Source organism: Neophocaena asiaeorientalis, unplaced genomic scaffold (genome assembly GCF_003031525.2).
Source record: "Neophocaena asiaeorientalis asiaeorientalis breed wild unplaced genomic scaffold, Neophocaena_asiaeorientalis_V1.1 scaffold400, whole genome shotgun sequence".
NCBI lineage: Eukaryota > Metazoa > Chordata > Mammalia > Artiodactyla > Phocoenidae > Neophocaena > Neophocaena asiaeorientalis.
The window spans coordinates 4,490,012-4,511,493 of NW_020175089.1; the positions used below are offsets into that span (position 1 = coordinate 4,490,012).

A 21,482-nucleotide genomic window follows, 5' to 3' on the forward strand; every position below is an offset into this window, starting at 1 on the left:
CCTCCCAGTAGTCCCACCAAAGAGCCAAGTAGGCTCCAGTGTTGGGTCACCTCAGGCCAAACAACCATCAGCAGACAAGCAGATTAAAGTTTTACTGAGCTCTGGGAACCAGAGCAACATCCAGCTCTACTCACCACCAGTCCCTCCCATCAGGAAGCCTGCACAAGCCTCTTAGTTAGCCTCATCCACCAGAGAGCAGACAACAGATTCAAGAAGAACTACAATTCTGCAGCCTGGGGAAGGAAAACCATATTCACAGAAAGACAGACAAAATGAAAATGCAGAAGACTTTGTACCAGATAAAGGAACAAGATAAACCCCAAGAAAAACAACTAAATGAAGTGGAAATAGGCAACCTTCCAGAAAAAGAATTCGGAATAATGACAGTGAAGATGATCCAGGACCTTGGGAAAAGAATGGAGGCAAAGATCAAGAAGATGCAAGAAATGTTTAACAAAGACCTAGAAGAATTAAAGAACAAACACAGAGACAACAAAAGCAAGAAAAACTACAATCCTGCAGCCTGTGGAACAAAAACCACATTCACAGAAAGACAGACAAGATGAAAAGGCAGAGGGCTATGTACCAGATAAAGGAACAAGATAAAACCCCAGAAAAAACACTAAATGAAGTTGAGATAGGCAATCTTCCAGAAAAAGAATTCAGAATAATGACAGTGAAGATGATCCAGGACCTCGGAAAAAGAATGGAGGCAAAAATCAAGAAGATGCAAGAAATGCTTAATAAAGACCCAGAAGAATTAAAGAGCAAACAAACAGAGATGAACAATACAATAACTGAAAACTACACTAGAAGGAATCAATAGCAGAATAACTGAGGCAGAAGAACAGATAAGTGACCTGGAAGACAGAATGGTGGAATTCACTGCTGCGGAACAAAATAAAGAAAAAAGAATGAAAAGAAATGAAGACAGCCTAAGAGATCACTGGGACAACATTAAATGCAACAACATTTGCATTATAGGGGTCCCAGAAGGAGAAGAGAGAGAGAAAGGACCAGAGAAAATATCTGAAGAGATTATAGTTGAAAACTTCCCTAACATGGGAAAGAAAACAGCCACCCAAGTCCAGGAAGCTCAGCGAGTCCCATACAGGATAAACCCAAGGAGAAACACTCCAAAACACATAGTAATCAAACTGGCAAAAATTAAAGACAAAGAAAAATTATTAAAAGCAGCAAGGGAAAAACGACAAATAACATACAAGGGAACTCCCATAAAGTTAACAGCTGATTTCTCAGCAGAAACTCTACAAGTCAGAAGGGAGTGGCATGATATACTTAAAGTGATGAAAGGGAAGAACCTACAACCAAGATTACTCTACCCAGCAAGGATCTCATTCAGATTCGATGGAGAAATCAAAAGCTTTACAGAGAAGCAAAAGCTAAGAGAATTCAGCACCACCAAACCAGCTCTACAACAAATGCTAAAGGAACTTCTCTAAGTGGGAAACACAAAAGAAGAAAAGGACCTACAAAAACAAACTCAAAACAATTAAGAAAATGGTCAGAGGAAAATACATATCGATAATTACCTTTAACGTGAATGGATTAAATGCTCCAACCAAAAGACACAGGATTGATGAATGAATACAAAAACAAGACCCATCTATATGCTGTCTACAAGAGACCCACTTCAGACCTTAGCAACACATACAGACTGAAAGTGAGGGAATGGAAGAAGATATTCCATGCAAATGGAAATCAAAAGGAAGCAAGAGTAGCAATACTCATATGAGATAAAATAGACTTTAAAATAAAGAATGTTATAAGAGACAAGGAAGCACACTACATAATGATCAAGGGATCAATCCAAGAAAAAAGATGTAACAATTATAAATATATATGCACCCAACATAGAAGCACCTCAATAAATAAGGCAACTGCTAACAGCTATAAAAGAGGAAATCAACAGTAACACAGTAGTAGTGGGGGACTTTTCACCTCACTTACACCAATGGACAAGTCATACAGACAGAAAAATAATGAAACACAAGCTTTAAATGACACAATAGGGCTTCCCTGGTGGTGCAGTGGTTAAGAATCCACCTGCCAATACAGGGAACATGGGTTGGAGGCCTGGTCCAGGAAGATCCCACATGCCACGGAGCAACTAAGCTTGTGTGCCACAAATACTGAGCCTGTGCTCTAGAGCCTGAGAGCCACAACTACTGAAGCCCGCGCAGCTAGAGCTCACGCTCTGCAACAAGAGAAGCCACCTCAATGAGAAGCCCACGCACCACAACGAAGAGTAGCCCCCCTCACCACAACTAGAAAAAGCTTGCACGCAGCAACAAAGACCCAATGCAGCCAAAAATAAATAAAATTAAATAAAAATAAATAAAATTAATTACACAATAGACCAGATAAATTTATTTGATATTTCTAAGACATTCCATCCAAAAACAGCAGATTACACTTTCTTCTCAAGTGCACACAGAACATTCTGTAGGATAGATCACATCTAGAGTCACAAATCAAGCCTCTGTACATTTAAGAAAATTGAAATCATAACGAGCATCTTTTCCAACCACAACGCTATGAGATTAGAAATCAATTACAGGGAAAAAAACATAAAAAACACAAACATAAGGGAAAGAAAAACCAAAAAAAACCCAATGTTAGTAGAAGGAAAGAAATCATAAAGATCAAAGCAGAAATAAATGAGATAGAAACAGAGAACACAACAGGAAAGATCAATAAAACTAAAAACTGGTTCTCCGAGTAGATAAAATTGATAAACCTTTAGCCAAACTCATCAAGAAAAAGAGGGAGAGGACTCAAATCAATAAAATTAGAAGTGAAAGAGGAGAAGTTACAACAGACACCGCAGAAATACAAAGCATCCTAAGAGACGACTACAAGCAACTCTATGTCAATAAAATGGACAACCTGGAAGAAACGGACAAATTCTTAGAAAGGTATAACCTGCCAAGACTGAACCAGGAAGAAACAGAAAACGTGAACAGACCAATCACAAGTAATGAAATTGAAACTGTGATTAAAAATCTTCCAACAAACAAAAGTCCAGAAGCAGATGGCTTCACAGGTGAATTCTATCACACATTCAGAGAAGAGCTAACACCCATCCTTCTCAAACTCTTCAAAAAATTGCAGAGGGAGGAACACTCCCAAACTCATTCTATGAGGCCACCATCACCCTGATACCAAAATCAGACAAATATACTACAGAAAAAGGAAATTACAGACCAATATCACTGATGAATACAGATGAAAAATTCTCAACAAAATACTAGCAAACAGAATCTAACAACACATTAAAAGGATCATACATCATGATCAAGTGGGATTTATCCCAGGGATGCAAGGATTCTTCAATATACACAAATAAATCAATGTGATACACCATATTAACAAATTGAATAAAAAGGATATAGTCATCTCAATACATGCAGAAAAAGCTTTTGACAAAATTCAACACCCATTTATGATAAAAACTCTCCAGAAAGTGGGCACAGAAGGAACCTACCTCAACATAGACCATATATAACAAACCCACAGCAAACCTCATTCTCAATGGTGAAAAACTGAAAGCATTTCCTCTAAGATCAGGAACAAGACAAAGATGTCCACTCTCGCCACTATTATTCAACATAATTTTGGAAGTCCTAGCCACGGCAATCAGAGAAGAAAAAGAAATAAAAGGAATACAAATTGGAAAAGAAGAAGTAAAGCTGTCACTGTTTGCAGATGACATGATACTATACATAGAGAATCCTAAAGATGCTACCAGAAGACTACTAGAGCTAATCAATGAATTTGGTAAAGTTGCAGGATACAAAATTAATGTACAGAAATCTCTTGCATTCCTATACACTAACAACGACTGATCAGAAAGAGAAATTAAGGAAACAATCCCATTCACCATTTCAACAAAAAGAATAAAATACCTAGGGAAAAAAATTACCTAAGGAGTTAAAAGACCTGTACTCAGAAAACTGTAAGACACTGATGAAAGAAATCAAAGATGACACAAACCTATGGAGAGACATACGATGTTCTTGGACTGGAAGAATCAATATGGTGAAAATGACTATACTTCACAAAGCAACCTACAGATTCAATGCAATCCCTATCAAATTACCAGTGGCATTTTTGTTTTCTTACAGAAGTAGAACAAAAAATCTTAAAAGTTGTATGGAGACACAAAAGACCCCAAATATTCAAAGTGGTCTTGAGGAAAAAAATACGGAGTTGGAGGAATCAGACTCCCTGACTTCAAACTATACTACAAAGCTACAGTAATCAAGACAATATGGTACTGGCACAAAAACATAAATATAGATCAACGGAACAGGATAGAAAGCCCAGAGATAAACCCACGCACCTATGGTCAACTAATCTATGACAAAAGAGGCAAGGATATACAACAGAGAAAAGACAGTCTCTTCAATAAGTGGTGCTGGGAAAACTGGACAGCTACATGTTAATGAATGAAATTAGAACACTCCCTAACACCATACAGAAAAATAAACTCAAAATGGTTTAAAGACCTAAATGTAAGACCGGACACTATAAAACTCTTGCATGAAAACATAGGAAGAACACTCTTTGACATAAATCACAGCAAGATCTTTTTTGATCCACTTCCTAGAGTGATGGAAATAAAAACAAAAATAAACAAATGGGACCTAGTGAAGCTTTTGCAAAGCAAAGGAAACTACAAACAAGATTAAAATACAACCCTCAGAATGGGAGAATATATTTGCAAATAAATCAACGGACAAAGGATTAATCTCCAAAATATATAAACAGCTCATACAGCTCAATATTAAATAAGCAACCCAATCAAAAAATGGGCAGAAGACCTAAATAGACATTTCTCCAAAGAAGACACACAGATGGCCAAGAAGCACATGAAAAGCTCCTCAACGTCACTAATTATTAGAGAAATGCAAATCAAAACTACAATGAGGTATCACTTTACAGCAATTAGAATGGGCATCATCAGAAAATCTACAAACAACAAATGCTGGAGAGAGTGTGGAAAAAAGGGAATCCTCCTGCACTGTTGGTGGGAATGTAAATTGATACAGTCACTATGGAGAACAGTATGGAGGTTCCTTAAAAAACTAAAAATAGAATTACCATATGACCCAGCAATCCCACTACTGGGCATATACCCAGAGAACACCATAATTCAAAAAGACACATGCACCCCAATGTTCACTGCAGCAGTATTTACAATAGCCAGGTCATGGAAGCAATGCCATCGACAGACGAATGGATAAAGATGTGGTACGTATATACAATGGAATATTACTCAGCCATAAAAAGGAACGAAACTGGGTCATTTGTAGAGATGTGGATGGATCTAGAGACTATCATACAAAGTAAGTCAGAGAAACAAATATCGTATATTAACGCATAAACGTGGAACCTTGAAAAATGGTACAGATGAACCGGTTTGCAGGGCAGGAATAGAGACACAGATGTAGAGAACAAACGTATGGACACCAAGGGGGGAAAGTGCCGGGGAGGGGGGTGTGTGGGGGTGGTGTGATGACTTTGATTGACATGTATACACTAATATGTATAAAATAGATACCTAGGGCTTCCCTGGTGGCGCAGTGGTTGAGAGTCTGCCTGCAGATGCAGGAGACACGGGTTCGTGCCCCGGTCTGGGAAGATTCCACATGCCACGGAGCGGCTAGGCCCGTGAGCCATGGCCGCTGAGCCTGTGCGTCTGGAGCCTGTGCTCCGCAACGGGAGAGGCCACAACAGTGAGAGGCCCGTGTACCGCAAAAAAATAAAAATTAAAAATAAAATAAAATAGAGAACTAATAAGAACCTGCTGTATAATAAATAAATAAAATAAAATTCAAAAAAAAATGTCATGGGTAATTTGATAGAGACCAAAGGCAAAAATTCTGACATAAATCCCAGCAATACTTTCTTCGATCAGTCTCTCAAGGCAAGAAATAAATGCAAAAATAAACAAATGGAACCTAGTCAAAGGTATAAGCTTTTGCACAGCAAAGGAAACCATAAACAAAATGAAAAAACAACCTACAGAATGAGAGAAAATATTTGCAAACCATGCAACTGACAAGGGCTTCATTTCCAAAATATACAAACAGCTCAATATCAAAAAAAAACCCAATCAAAAAATGGGCAGAAGACCTAAATAGACATTTCTCCAAAAAACACATACAGATGGCCAACAGGCACATGAAAAGATGCTCAACATTGCTAATTATTAGAGAAATGCAAATCAAAACTACAATGAGGTATCACTTCACACCATTCAGAATGGCCATCATCAAAAAGTCTAAAAATAATAAATGCTGGAGAGGGTATGGAGAAAAGGGAACCTTCCTACACTGTTGGTGGGAATGTAAACTGGTGCAGCCACTATGGAGAACAGTATAGAGGTTCCTTAAAAAACTAAAAACAGAGTTACCGTATTATCCAGCAATCCCACTCCTGGGCATTTATCTGGAAAAGACAAAAACTCTAATTCGAAAAGATACATGCACCCCAATGTTCACTGCAGCTTTACAATAGCCAAGACGTGGAAGCAACCTAAATGTCCGTTGGCAGATGAATGGATAAAGAAGATGTGGTACATATATACAATGGAATATTAATCATCCATAAAAAAGAATGAAATAATGCCATTTCAGCAACATGGATGGACCGAGAGATTATCATACTAAGTGAAATGAGTCAGAAAAAGAAAGACAAATATCATATGATATCACTTATATGTGGAATCTAAAAAAATAATATAAATAATATTAATGAACTTATTTACAAAGCAGAAACTGACTCACAGATACAGAAAACAAACTTATGGTTACCATAGGGGAAGGGAGGAGAGGAGGGATAAATTAGGAGTTTGGGATTAACAGATACACACTACCATATATAAAATAAACAACAAGGACCTACTGTATAGCACAGGGAACTCTATTTCACATTTTCTAATAACCTATAATGGAAAGGAATGTAAAAAATTCATAGGGACTTCCCTGGTGGCACAGTGGCTAAGAATCCGCCTGCCAATGCAGGGGACACGGGTTCGAGCCCTGGTCCGGGAAGATCCCACATGCCGCGGAGCAACTAAGCCTGTGCGCCACAACTACTGAGCCTGCACTCTAGAGCCCACAAACCACAACTACTGAGCCTGTGCGCTACAGCTACTGAAGCCCGTGTACCTAGAGTCCGTGCTCCGCAACAAGAGAAGCCACCGCAATTGGAAGCCCACGCACCGCAACAAAGAATAGCCCCCGCTCATCACAACTAGAGAAAGCCCACATACAGCAACAAAGACCCAACGCAACCAAATAATAAAAATAAATTAATTTAAAAAAAACAGTATAGATTTATGAATCACTTTGCTGTATACCTGAAACTAACAGAACATTGTAAATCAACTATATTTCAATTAATAAAAAAAAGGCAAGCTATCAGACCACGCATGGTAGCATTACAGCCACGTAGCAATCTGCACAGGAGGGATATGCATTTGAACAATGGTTGTTTCTCTGAATGATGGGATTGTAGGTGGATTTCATTCTCATTTGCACACATTCCTATGATTTCTACAATACATACATGCCTGATGAAGTATTGAAATGCGGAAGATCTAAAATGGACTTTGAGAAAATAGGACTTAAATAGGTAGAGGTGGAAAGAGGGGTGACAGAAAATGAACACATTTCCTACGGTTGGAAATAGCAAGAGCCAAGATCCATGTCACAGAGGCTCCAAGCAGGAAAAGGGGCTGGTTAAGAAACAAGGCCATGAAGGACCAAATTTAAGAGATCTGAAACAGGGGCTAAAAATTTTTTTCCCTTCTGTAACTCATAGGGAAGTTTCAGAATTGTACAAAGAAAGGTCAGGTGGACTAGAAGGGGCTGAGAACAAACCCTGAAGGGAGGGAGCTCAATTAGAAGGATTTATAACAGTTCAGGCATCAAGTCCTGAACTATCTGAAATACACCAAAGCAACAGATAAGGAATCCAGGTGTTATCTGATGAGAACCTGTGACCTGGACTGGATGAGGGAGCAAAGACACAGGGACTAACGGATTTCAAGCTGGAGCAGAGCAGACGGGAGGAGGAAGGTCAACGTCTAAAACGAGAAAAGTCAAATTTCAGACAAACTAAGTTTGCGTTGACTGAGGAACGTATACCTAGGAATTTCCTGCAGATCACCGAAACCACAGGACTAGCAGGACACAGACTGTGCGGACAAGGCTCTGAGAGTCATCCGCTGAGGGATCCAGGTCAGTGACAGATATCCTCTCAAAATCTCACCCAAGGACAGAGAATGTTGCCAGTAAATCCCAGGTCTCAAGAGCTCTTTCAAAAACGCAGCAAAGTCTTCACAGAGAAGCCCCAGGCTGGCCCTGTGGTGACTCTAATATAAAAGAGCTGCTGCCAAAGGGCAACAAATCCAAAGGACAGTTCAGGTCCTTTCGCACCAGCAGCAGGTGCTCGTGAGCACCCTGGCAGGGGTGTGCTGCTGCTGGGGAGGAGAACCAGGGAGGCAGCAAGGAGGCGTTCACAGTGTACGCTCTGCACCTTTCAAATTCTGAACCACGCATGCACTGTCTAGTCAAGATAACATAAAGTTTAACTTTCTTTAAAAGGTCACTCAACTGAGTGGGCCCTATGCCATCCCCACTGAGGAGGCAAACAGCACAAGAACAAAGATCATGGACTGGCAGGGCAAGCTGCCTAATGGGGACCAGGTCTGCCCTGGTTGGCACCACATCACTGCCCCAACCAAGCAACCACTGCGTGGCAAGGCCTGGAAGGCAGGAACTCAGCCCAACCCCAGGAACAAATCAGTATTCTTCCAAGGAGAGCCTGGCAAAATTAACAGTCAAGCGTCTCTTTTCCAAACCAGAGGCAGTCTGTAAGTGAAAGGCTGTGCTCTGTCACCCCCAGCAGCCTCCAGCACCAGTCAGGAAGGCTGGGGAGGCTGTCACAGCACAGGGAGCAGGTTAAGAAGCTGTGTGCAGCAGAATTACTCAGCAAGCTCTCTGCAAAACTAACGAATTCAATACACTTCACCTGTGTGGATCCCAGGAAAGACAGCAGAGTGCACAAATCAGAAATAGTGATGCACATTTTTTTCAAACAGTTTAAAGGGTGATTATTTGCACTGTGAAATTAGTTAGGAGAGTCATTTCAAAAGTTTCCTAGATGCATTCAAAGTCTCCTGAAATGCCAACCCAATCATAAATTTTATGATGGCAATCTTTTGGCCCACATTTCATTCTTGTCTTTCCTAAGCACCACTGGAAAAACATGGATCGGTGGGAGGAAGACCACTTCCAAAGCTTAAATTCCAAGTTTGGCAACAATACTGTGCTTTTGGAATTTAAAATTATAAGCACGGTTCCCAGAGGAAAACGTTTCCTTTATTAGCAACTGGCTTTGACAATTCCATTGTAGGATGCTAAATGTAACAAAATACCTCTGACTTTTATAATAAACACATTCCCCAGATTATTTTGTCTGCTTATTTATAAGACACTTTGCCACAACAGTTAAGCAACTGAAACATTTTTTTAAATCTTTCAAATTTGTTCCAGTTCTTTTAATGAATTGACCTAATACTGTTTTCTGAATTCTTCTACTATAAAATAAGAAAGTTCCCATTTCACCATTTATTTCCCTAAAAAGATATCCTTGTTTTATTATTTCTAATTTTCTTAAATTTTAACCTAAGAATATCAGCAAAGCCAGAACTATGGAAGTTTGAAATCCCATGCATGATAATCAGAAATATTGAGCAATGGAGGAACTGTCCTGCTCTGGGCTAATGGACTACATTAGGCTTTTAACAGAAGGCAAGTAGGTGCTGTGTTTCTGGAGCAACAAACACTTAGTGAACCTCTAAGCCCCAGGCATTCTGTCATCATAGAAGCAGTTTAAGTGCAGTTGTAAAAAATTAAGGTAACTTTAGCTGGATAGTTCCTCATATCCTCCCTACCTACAACGGATGGGAAAGTACTTAAGAATCAACCGCCCAAGACCAGATGGCTACACAGGCAAATTCTATCAAACATTTAGAGAAGAGCTAACACCTATCCTTCTCAAACTCTTCCAAAATATAGCAGAGGGAGGAACACTCCCAAACTCATTCTACGAGGCCACCATCACCTTGATGTCAAAACCAGACAAAGATGTCACAAAGAAAGAAAACTACAGGCCTATATCACTGATGAACAGAGATGCAAAAATCCTCAACAAAATACTAGCAAACAGAATCCAACAGCACATTAAAAGGATCATACACCATGATCAAGTGGGGTTTATTCCAGGAATGCAAGGATTCTTCAATATATGTAAAACAATTAATGTGATAAACCATATTAACAAATTGAAGAAGAAAAACCATATGATCACCTCAACAGATGCAGAGAAAGCTTTTGACAAAATTCAACACCCATTTCTGATAAAAACCCTCCAGAAAGTAGGCATAGAGGGAACTTTCCTCAACATAATAAAGGCCATATAGGACAAACCCACAGCCAACATCATCCTCAATGGTGAAAAACTGAAAGCATTTCCACTAAGATCAGGAACAAGACAAGGTTGCCCACTCTCACCACTCTTGTTCAACATAGTTTTGGAAGTTTTAGCCACAGCAATCACGGAAGAAAAGGAAATAAAAGGAATCCAAATCGGAAAAGAAGAAGTAAAGCTGTCACTGTTTGCAGATGACATGATACTATACATAGAGAATCCTAAAGATGCTACCAGAAAACTACTAGAGCTAATCAATGAATTTGGTAAAGTAGCAGGATACAAAATTAATGCACAGAAATCTCTGGCATTCCTATATACTAATGATGAAAAATCTGAAAGTGAAATCAAGAAAACACTCCCATTTACCATTGCAACAAAAAGAATAAAATATCTAGGAATAAACCTACCTAAGGAGACGAAAGACCTGTATGCAGAAAATTATAAGACACTGATGAAAGAAATTAAAGATGATACAAATAGATGGAGAGATATACCATGTTCTTGGATTGGAAGAATCAACATTGTGAAAATGACTCTACTACCCAAAGCAATCTACAGATTCAATGCAATCCCTATCAAACTACCACTGGCATTTTTCACAGAACTAGAACAAAAAATTTCACAATTTGTATGGAAACATAAAAGACCCCGAAAAACCAAAGCAATCTTGAGAACGAAAAACGGATCTGGAGGAATCGGGCTCCCTGACTTCAGACTATACTGCAAAGCTACAGTAATCAAGACAGTATGGTACTGGCACAAAAACAGAAAGATAGATCAATGGAACAGGATAGAAAGTCCAGAGATAAACCCACACACATATGGTCACCTTATCTTTTATAAAGGAGGTAGGAACGTACAGTGGAGAGAGGACAGCCTCTTCAATAAGTGGTGCTGAAAAAAAAAAGAATCTACTGGCACTTTTGTCTGGGAGATGGATCCAAGTAGTTAGGTGGGGAGGGTAGAAACTGTTTCACCTCTTAATCTCATGGTTTTTGGGTATGTGGCTTTGCTTGTTTTTACCACTAAGTCTAATTATTACAAATAGCTTTTCAAAAGTACAGTCCATTAGGTATCATGCCTTCTTTTTTTCTACCTCTTCTCACACCTTCTAAAACCACAAAGTCCCATTAACATCAAGTCTGATCTCTCACCCTTAAACAGGGCTACACAGCCTCCAAATATCTGTAAACTCCCCCAACAGGCATATGCAGTGTGGCAACAGAACTCTTCCAGGCCCAGCTAGGGTATTTAATGGGAAGATTAGAAACTTCAAAGTACCTTGTCTCTGTAAGCGACTCCTAAACTTGCACCCAAGCCCTAAATTTTCTCCAAAACATATTGTAAAAATCAGTATGGAGAATTCTCCTTGGGTGATCCACTGTCATAACCAAAAAAGTTGTTTAAAATCCCATTATCTTTCACCCAAAACATTCCTTCCAGTATAACTGCTGTTGACACCCTGACACCTAATCTTGTGCCTTCCTCCTTCCTGATATCTCCCTAATGTTCCTTTCCTCCAGTTACCAAAAACGGAAAGCTACATAAATGCGTGCTGTGGACCTGGTGTAGAGCAACAGGGATTGGTGGGAACAGCTGTTCCTCAGTTCCAGCCAAACGTTAATCAGATGGGAATGTGATGGCAGATCTTCCAATGATCCAAAATAGGCAATAAATTCAGACTGTTGGGAGAAATATTCTGGTTTTTAAAGCAACACAGGGACCAAAAAAAACAACTGCAGGTCACCTGTTGGCAACCCGCGAGTCAGCCAATCTGTTTCATTCTGGTCCATGCTCCCTCAGTCCAGTCTACACATCACTGTCAGATCAATTTACCAAATAACACTGCTCCTGACCACTAACTCCAGGCTCGAAATACTACCACTAAATTTATGCTGTCATTCAACGTCCACAGTAACATAATGACTCCTCACCTTCCTCAACTCCCTTACCTTTCACTTCAACCAATTAAGTCCGCTGCCCTCATATCTCAACCCCAACCAGCTACGTCCCTGCCAAGATGGCCTCTGTTCTACCCTCCTCCTCTACCCTATCAACGCCCACATCTGAAGCAGGAAACAAGCCCATCTTTGGGGAATATACCTTCCAACACCTGCTGACTACATGAATTAAGAGACTTCTCTGCTTAAAGCCAACAGATTTAACTTTCGAGAAGGAGTTTAAATCTCCTAACAGGCAAATCACATGGCCTTGTCTTGTTACACCTCCAGCCCCCAAATACATTTTAAATAAGTTCAGAGAGGCGAAGTCACGCTCTGAGGAGTCTTTCCGGGGTCTCGACGTCTTCACACCCAGGAAGGCCTCGGGGAGATGGATTGGCGTAGGACCCCGCAACCAGCCCTGCGAGGGCTGCGGACGTGCGCAACCCCCGCGCTCTCCTTCCTGGGCCCCGGAGATACCACCCCCAACTAGACCCCAGAGCCATGTCCCCGGGACCCCGACCTGCTGAACCCTGCCGCGAGCTTCGCGGGGCCCAGCACCCGAGGACCCTTCCCGCAGACCAGGCCCGGGGCCGCCGACGGCCGCGCAGAAGATGGCAAGACGACCCCTCTGCGCGCGCCCCCGCACGGACCTCCGGGGGACTCCGCTGCCCTGGCCGCGCCCAACCGATGCTGCCGCTACCTTGTCCTCGGTCGGTGCGTCCGGCTCGCGGGCCATCCTTTGCCTTAGCTCCGTCATGCTGGAAACACCAGCGCTTCGTCGCTGCGGCCGAGTGGCGCAGCCGCCGAGGCCGGCAGCTCAGCGCGGGCGCGCGCGGACTCTGCTCGGCCAGCCCCCCGTCGCCTAAGCAGCGCGCAGCTTCGCAGCGGCTCCTGGCGCCACCACAGCCCGGCCGCCAGCCCTGAAACTTGGCCCCGCCCGGTGCAGCCACCGCCCTTTCACCCGGGCAGAGCGCGACCAGCCTCCTCCAGCCCAGCCCCACCAACTCCTTTTCTCTAGAGGGCCTCGAGCAAGCGCGCACGCGCACCGCTGCCATCACAGCCACGGAGCTACACCAATGGCGCGAATCCGTCAGGGAGGCGGGGCGGGGGCGGGGCAAGCGGAGAGGATCGGAGAGGCGTGCTTTGGATAGCAGCCTGAGAGGTCTGGAAAAGGCGTGCTTTTCTGAGGGAGACTACTAGATGGGAGCTCGGGAACTGGAGCCCGTGGTCTTAGAGATAACAGGTTGCTGGGGGCCATGGGCTGCAGCCCCGAGCCTCCAGCCGGCCTAGTGCTTGCTGCCTTCGGCTTTTTGTCTTTAATAGCCAGGGCTCTTCCCTCTCACTCATAAGTAGACGCTTGTTAGGCCCTGAGCGGAAAGGCCTGGGGAACGCACCTGTGTAAAAGGAGGAGCTTACGTGATAAGGAAGTGAAAGCCAAACTTAAGTCTGCGTTGCTTTGCCAAGTTATCTTCTATTTGGTGAGCGTTAATTATGTGCTGGGCACTGAACTATGTACTCTCTTTAATGCATCTCATTTAATCTGTACAACGCTTGGAAGTGGATATGATTTTCATTTTGCAGCTAGGGTCTTCCACAGTTATTCAGCTTTCTTTTCTCTCTTCTGGACTATTGAAGGATATTTTTGGACAGGAATGCTGCCTGCTTTGTTCACAGCCCAATCTCCTATGTACCTGATGCATCCCAAGTACCTATTTAATAGATTTAAAGTTTCTCCTGAAAGAAAATGATTTAACCAAGGTCTCACGGCTAGAAAGTGCCCACTAAGAATATGAACACAGATCTGTTACCAACGCACTCTTTAACATACTCCTGGCCTTCCTAAATTCATTGTTAATATCTGTGTTGTTCAGCATTGCCTTCAACAGTTCCTGTTCACTGCCTTTAAGTGATGTAAAACAAGTATAAAACAGGGCCCCTTCTCTTAAGCATATTGTAATTTAACAAGGAGAGAAATTTGCACACATAGGAGTTGCAATTTTGTGTTAGCAATTTTGACCTGAACTGTAAGGTTTGGGGAAAGTAGTGAGAATTCTGAAAAGGGTGTTATATTTTCTTGATTTCTATAAAAGTATATTCCCAAGTGCCTATAACACTCCTTCAAAGTGACAGTAAAATAGGTATAGAGGAACACTGAACTCAGGGTATGCTTTGTTCCCTATTAACGCACAAATACTTGTTTTTTTTAGAGAAACAGACCACTCCCTTCAGGCCATAATTTATTTAGAGAAAGTTGTGCTCTTTTGTTTTATTTGTCTTTTGTTTTAATCATATTTATAAAAGTAAATAACATGGGACTTCCCTGGTGGTCCAGTGGTTAAGACTCCAGCTCCCAATGCAGGGGACCTGGGTTCCATCCCTAGTGGGGAACTAGATCCCGCATGTATGCCGCAACTAAGAAGTCCACACGCCGCAACTATGAGCCTGCATGCCACAATGAAGACCCCACGTGCCGCAACACAGCCAAAATAAATAAATAAATATTTTTTAAAAGTAAAAAATAACTTATTTTTAAAAAGTAAATAACATGCTAATGGTAATTTTAAAACTCTTTTAATCTGTTGGAGACTGTGTGACCACCATTTTGACTAATGTCAGTGATCACTTCTTGAAATAAAGACCAGACACTTCTTGGGTAAATTAAGCAAGGTTTATTATCTAAAGGATCTAGAAGGATGTCAACACCTTTAAGACAGGTGGAAGTGTTAGTAACCAGATTCTCACCTTTATGGAACATAATTGTGAAAGGTCACATCCAAGTAAGCATCACATCAGTCCTCCTGGAACCTCAGCTGTTTGCTTTGAAACACAGCCTAACTGGAGAACCAGTGCACGTAGATCAGAGTTTCAGAACGCACAGTATAATTACTAGGGTAGATAACTCCCTACAGTTTGGCCCGAACAAACTTCTTATCTGTCATACTCAGCCCTCCCAAGCTAATGGAGCTCAGACCAGGTACAATTCTGAAGTTGGTACTGTGGTAAACAGGGATCAGATATTCAGACCTCTGGAAGTCATGTTAACAGGTATTTAGGCAAGCTTTAGAGCCTCTCCCTCAACTGTAGGAAGAAATTAAAAGTAAAAAATTTCCCTCAGGGCTTCCCTGGTGGCGCAGTGGTTGAGAGTCGGCCTGCCGATGCAGGGGACACGGGTTCGTGCCCTGGCCCGGGAAGATCCCACATGCCGCGGAGCGGCTGGTCTCATGAGCCATGGCCACTGAGCCTGTGCGTCCGGAGGCTGTGCTCTGCAGCGGGAGAGGCCACAACAGTGAGAGGCCCGCGTACCGCAAAAAAAAAAAAAAAAAAAAAAAAATTTCCCTCACCTCCAGCCCAAAGAAGAATTTTGTTCTTTTACATTACGTTACACCTCCTCCTCTGCCCCTGATTTTGCCCTTCAATAGAAATACCTCATAATAATAGAATACTTCATAATAGCTCTTTCCTCTAGGGTCATTTCTTCCAGGCTTGTGACATATCTTGTATATGGTGATTCTTTTCATTGCACTCCTTCTATTGCACTCCTATACATATACTTAGTATATGTATAGGATTAGTATAGGTAACTAGCATGAGATTTTTAGTCCCCCAGAGTGTGTAGGCTGACTGCAAGCTCAGCATAAGTGGGCAGGTATTGCTATAATTATTATCATTCTATAATAAAAACACTTCCCACCTTCTTGATAATTTGAAAACTGCATTGGTACAAGTGACAAGAAAATTCTTCAGCTCCCCGAATAGTGTTTTTCCTCTCTTAGAGGGGAAGAACTGTCAATAAATGAATTATTTAAACAATACATTTAAAAAAAAATTGTCCATAAACAAAAACAGACTTGATCTGCTCTTTTTCTTGTCCTTCATATTGCCTTTCTAGATCTTATCTTGACAAGTGTTCTCAGAAAGCTAAAACTTCTTATTCAGTTTAATGAGATGACATGCAAAATGGAATTGAGAATGGGCTAGGCAGAACTGTATAACATCTTAAAGTTTCAAAAATACAAATCCTGCATTCCCACAAACTTGTAGACCTATTAGATTATTAGACAGTCCATCTAAACTATAATTTCAGTCTTTGACAAAGCATAGGTCTTACTTTTTCAAACCAACAGTCTATATGGAGGTGCAGGTGGCTTTAAGCATAAATATTCATCAATTGATCACACATGCTGAAACAGTACTTTTCGGTCCTAATTATTTATTAGAATTACCTGGGGAGCTTCTAAAAATGCCAATGGATGGCCCATCCTATACCAACTAAATAAGAATCTCTAGAGATGGAACCTAGAGGAAATAGGCTTGTTTCTTTCATTTTGTTAAGCTCTCCAGATGAGTCTAATGTGCAGCCAGGAATGAGACTCAGTTTAATATGTGATATCACCTTGTAAAGAAATTTGCCAGAAATTATATTAAATAGTTCACAGCATTTTTCTCTCCCAGCATGCATTAACATTTTCAGACCAACAATACATGTTTGATGAAGAAATTGTGGGAAATGCAGAAAAGCATAACGAAAAATATTAAGATCATTTGTGGTAGCATCAGCCATAGATAATTACTGTTAACATCCATATTATTGCCTTTTTATTCTATTTTCTGTGCACTTACACTCAGATATAATAATTTTAGAAAGTTGGGATACTATTGTTTATACTGTTTCATAACTCGACGTTTTAACATCAAATGCCTTTTGAGAATGGTAATTTTTTTTTTTTTTTTTTTTTCGGTACGCGGGCCTCTCACTGTTCTGGCCTCTCCCGTTGTGGAGCACAGGCTCTGGACGCGCAGGCTCAGCGCCCATCGCTCACGGGTCTAGCCGCTCTGCGGCATGTGGGATCTTCCCGGACCAGGACACCCGTGTCCCCTGCATCAGCAGGCGGAGTCTCAACCACTGTGCCACCAGGGAAGCCCGAGAATGGTACTTGAAAGGCTTTATAGTATTCCATCTTACAGATTTACCATAATTTACCTAACAAAGACCATATTGTTAGACCTCAAGATTATTTCCAATTTCTGGGGAATTGTTAATAATTCTATAAGAAACATTCTTAAACATGCCTCATCGTGGTAAGTAACTCTGATTACTTCTTTGGGAAAAAAAAATCCTATAGATTGAATTTCTGTGTCAAAGACTAAATAAAAAATTCCAAGGATTTTCATACATATTTCCAAATTCCCACTGGAAAACTTATACCAATTTATACTTTCATCTTCAAGTCATGAAAGTACTCACTTCCTTATATCCTTCCTAAGAAATGGGTGTTAACACAATTTTTATTAATTTGGTAGATTAAAATTTTATCTCCCTTTAATTTATGTTTCTTTGCTTATTAATATGCTAACCATTTTTCATACATTTACTAAGACTGGACCTTAGGCACTAGAAGCCAGGGACTTCTGGATTTTGTTTAGATACATAAAGTGCCCTTTTATTCAGTTTGAATTGGGTTCTCTGTTGTGGGAACAAAGTATATTAACCAACACAAGTTTTTAGGCACACTGAAGTTTTAAAACTTATGTAGTCATTCCTATGTTTTATGGGGTTTTTTTTCCTTTTATGTTTAGAAGCCCACAGCAAGATCTCTTAAATATTTACCAAAATATTTTTCCATTTCTTATTGGGTTTATATTTATTTGAATTTTAATTATTTAATCTATCTGGAAATTATTTCAGTAAACAGTTATTAAGAAGAGTCTATAGCTTTACTTTTTCCTAGAAGTTTAACGAATTGTTTGGTCATAATTTAATTCATTCTTTTTCTCACTGATTGAAATAGCACCTTTACTAGTTGTTAGAGTAATCCTCTTAAAACAGAAATTGGGGACTTCCCTGGTGGCGCAGTGGTTAAGAATCCACCTGCCAATGCAGGGGACACGGGTTCGATCTCTGGCGGGGGAAGATCCCACATGCCGCGGAGCAACTAAGCCCGCGCGCCACAACTACTGAGCCTGCATGCCACAACTAATGAAGCCTGCTTGCCTAGAGCCCGTGCTCCGCAACAAGAGAAGCCACTGTGATGAGAAGGCCACGCACGGCAATGAAGAGTAGCCCCCCTCTCCGCAACTAGAGAAAGTCCGTGAGCAGCAACAGAGACCCAACACAGCCATTAATTAATTAATTTTTAAAAAAACAAAACAGAAATTGTCTCATGCCAAAGACCTTTTGATAACTTTCCTTTTCACTTATAGAGGGCTTGTAAAGGGCTATAAGATCTCAGCCCTGACTCTCTTTGCAACCTCACCTTGCACCACTCTCCCCATTGTTCAGTGTGTTCCGGACACACCAATCTTTGAGTCCTATTGTATGTCAATTACATCTCAATAAAACTGGGGGAAAATACTTATAAAAAAAGCTTTGAATTTTAAAACAAACTACTATCTGAACACTTTCTAAGCATGCTGTCCTTTTTAAACATGTTATTCTTTCAGCCTAGAATACTTTCTCCCACTCTCCAAACAGCTAGTTTCTCTGGTAACCTGCTACCTCCGCAGAAGGCCTTCCCTGACCACAGGTCATAGCCATTCTTAAGTCATGGGTGGAGTTTAATTGCCATTTAAAATACCTTCAAATCAACACTTCGATTTGGCATTAAACCAAAATGTTATTATGTAGGCAGAAAGCACAGAAACAGAGTAGTAGAATATACATTCGTTATTAGTGAAGCAAATGTTTCTCACTGGAGGAATGAATACATTCCACATTTTGCAAAGGAACTGAGACACTAAAAGGACCTGGAGGGACTTCCCTGGTGGTGCAGTGGTTAAGAATCTGCCTGCCAATGCAGGGGACATGGGTTCGACCCCTGGTCTGGGATGATCCCACATGCTGCAGAGCCGCTAAGCCCGTGTGCCACAACTACTGAGCCTGTGCGTCACAACTACTGAAGCCCGCATGCCTAGAGCCCATGCTCTGCAACAAGAGAAGCCACTGCAATGAGAAGCCCGAGCACCGCAATGAAGAGTAGCCCAGCTCACCACAACTAGAGAAAGCCCGTGAGCGGCAACGAAGACCCAACGCAGCCATAAATAAATGAATAAATAAATATTTTAAAAAATATATAAATAAAAGGACCTGGAAAGGAAAATACCTACAAATAGATGAAACCGTTGTGTTTTGATATAAAGATGTATGCAAAAGGATAGTTGATTATACATAAAGGAAGTGCTAGTATCAAAATTTACGAATGGGTGGCAGAGACTTGGAAGAAATTCCAGAGACAATAGAGGAGCACTCTTAAGAATGCTGCATCATCCACACCCTTGACGACAGAGTATGATATATGGAAAAACAGCAGTATCAGTAACTGAGTGAGAAACTGAATGTGAAGATATATTACAAGTGCTTTAACCAATATATATAGTGTGTACATATTATGCACATGAGTGATATATGATACAAATGTTTTTAAAAGTCTAAAAGTTCTTTTGATAATTACAAAATAGACATTCTAAATGATAAATCATATGATAGTTTGACATTTTATTTTCTTGTGCTACATAATATGGGGCATCTTACAATTGAAGGTACCTTAAATTCAGTGCATATATACACCTAATAAAAGTGGTAGAGGGAGGGGCTTCCCTGGTGGCGCACTGGTTGAGAGTCCGCCTGCCGATGCAGGGGACACGGGTTCGTGCCCCGGTCCGCGAAGACCGCACATGCTGCGGAGCGGCTAGGCCCGTGAGCCATGGCTGCTGGGCCTGCGCGCCCAGAGCCTGTGCTTTGCAAAGGGAGGGGCCACAACGGTGAGAAGCCCGCGTACTGCAAAAAAAAAAAAAAATTAAAAAAAGAAAAGTGCTAGCGGGAGAGAATAGAGTAGAGAAAGGCAATTTTTGAAGCCATAATGGTTGACAATATTCTAGACTTGATGAAATACATGAATCTTCTGATTGAGGAATACAAAATTTTCTGAACAGGAAAAATAAAACTAAATCCACACCAAGATACACGGTAGAAAAACTAAAGAATTCTACAGACCAAGGTAAAATATTAGAAGCAACTAAAGAGAAATGCTGTAAACAAAGCAAAAAAGAAACAAAGGAGGGATATTTATAATAATAAGATTATTAATATATGAAGTGCTCCTTTTAATCAATAAGACAGTGGTCAAGAACTATATGAACGATATCCAACTTGCACCAATCTTTTAATACACAAACTGAAATTTCCACATGAGCACAGATTTAAAAACGAGATTGCTAATATCTATAGAAAGAAAAATTAGGCGAAATGAGCATGCTCGTAGTTTTGGCTGAAATGTAAATTGCAATCTTTTAGAAGTCAATTTAGTAACATCAATCAAAATTTTAATGTGTATGCTCTTCGATCCAGCAATAATTCAAGGAGTTGCCCAAATTACAAGCACTTTTTAAGTTGGTTACATACGTAGGATATTATGCCATCTTTTTAAGAGGTGCTGATATAGAAAACATGTACCTGGCATAAAATTACACATGCTTTATTAAGTACTTTGCAGAAGGGTCTACGGTATAAATTCATTTGTTTTTTTAAAAAAAGTATATTTGTAGAGAAAATAAAAAAGCTTAGAGAGTTGCCTACGGTAAATGATACGAGTTTGGTGTGTATGTGGCGGAGGAGGTTTAAGAGCTGGTGGTCTAGACAACTCTTTAGGCAACAAGGCGGCTCTTTCTCCTAGCAGGCTGGATTTGCGTTTCACTTTCGAGGCCGGAAATTCCCTACCCCTCAAAAGGAAGATGAAGCACCAAGAAGACGCAGTTCAACGACCCCACCCCCACCCCCACTATAGGCCTGACCTTCACACTCGGCCGGACTTTTCTAACGTCCGGTTCCGGAACGTGACAAAAAGGCGGGGATTCCCGCCGGTCGCCTATCAGCCGGCCCTCAGAAGCGCAGCGCTCACGCCCCGTCCCCAGTCCGCACCCTCCAATAGATGTTAGGGGTGGGGCGGACTTCGTGCGGAGCGGGTACACGATTGGCTCTGCAGTCTCTCCGCCCAGGCAGCAGGCGGGGCAGCG

At 41.1% G+C, this 21,482-nt stretch overlaps 1 protein-coding gene across 2 annotated transcripts in view; it reads right to left on the bottom strand.

The window, feature by feature from the left end:
* CDS2 (CDP-diacylglycerol synthase 2) overlaps positions 1-13,500 on the bottom strand; it is a 65,684-nt gene extending 52,184 nt beyond the window's left edge. The window contains exon 1 of one of the 2 annotated variants that reach the window (XM_024764222.1): positions 13,174-13,500. In XM_024764222.1, the coding sequence (XP_024619990.1) occupies positions 13,174-13,230 (57 nt within the window). In that variant the 5' untranslated portion in view covers positions 13,231-13,500. The remainder of the gene's footprint in view (positions 1-13,173) is intronic. The other variant, XM_024764223.1, reaches the window with a different exon arrangement.
* Positions 13,501-21,482: the final 7,982 nt, after the last annotated feature.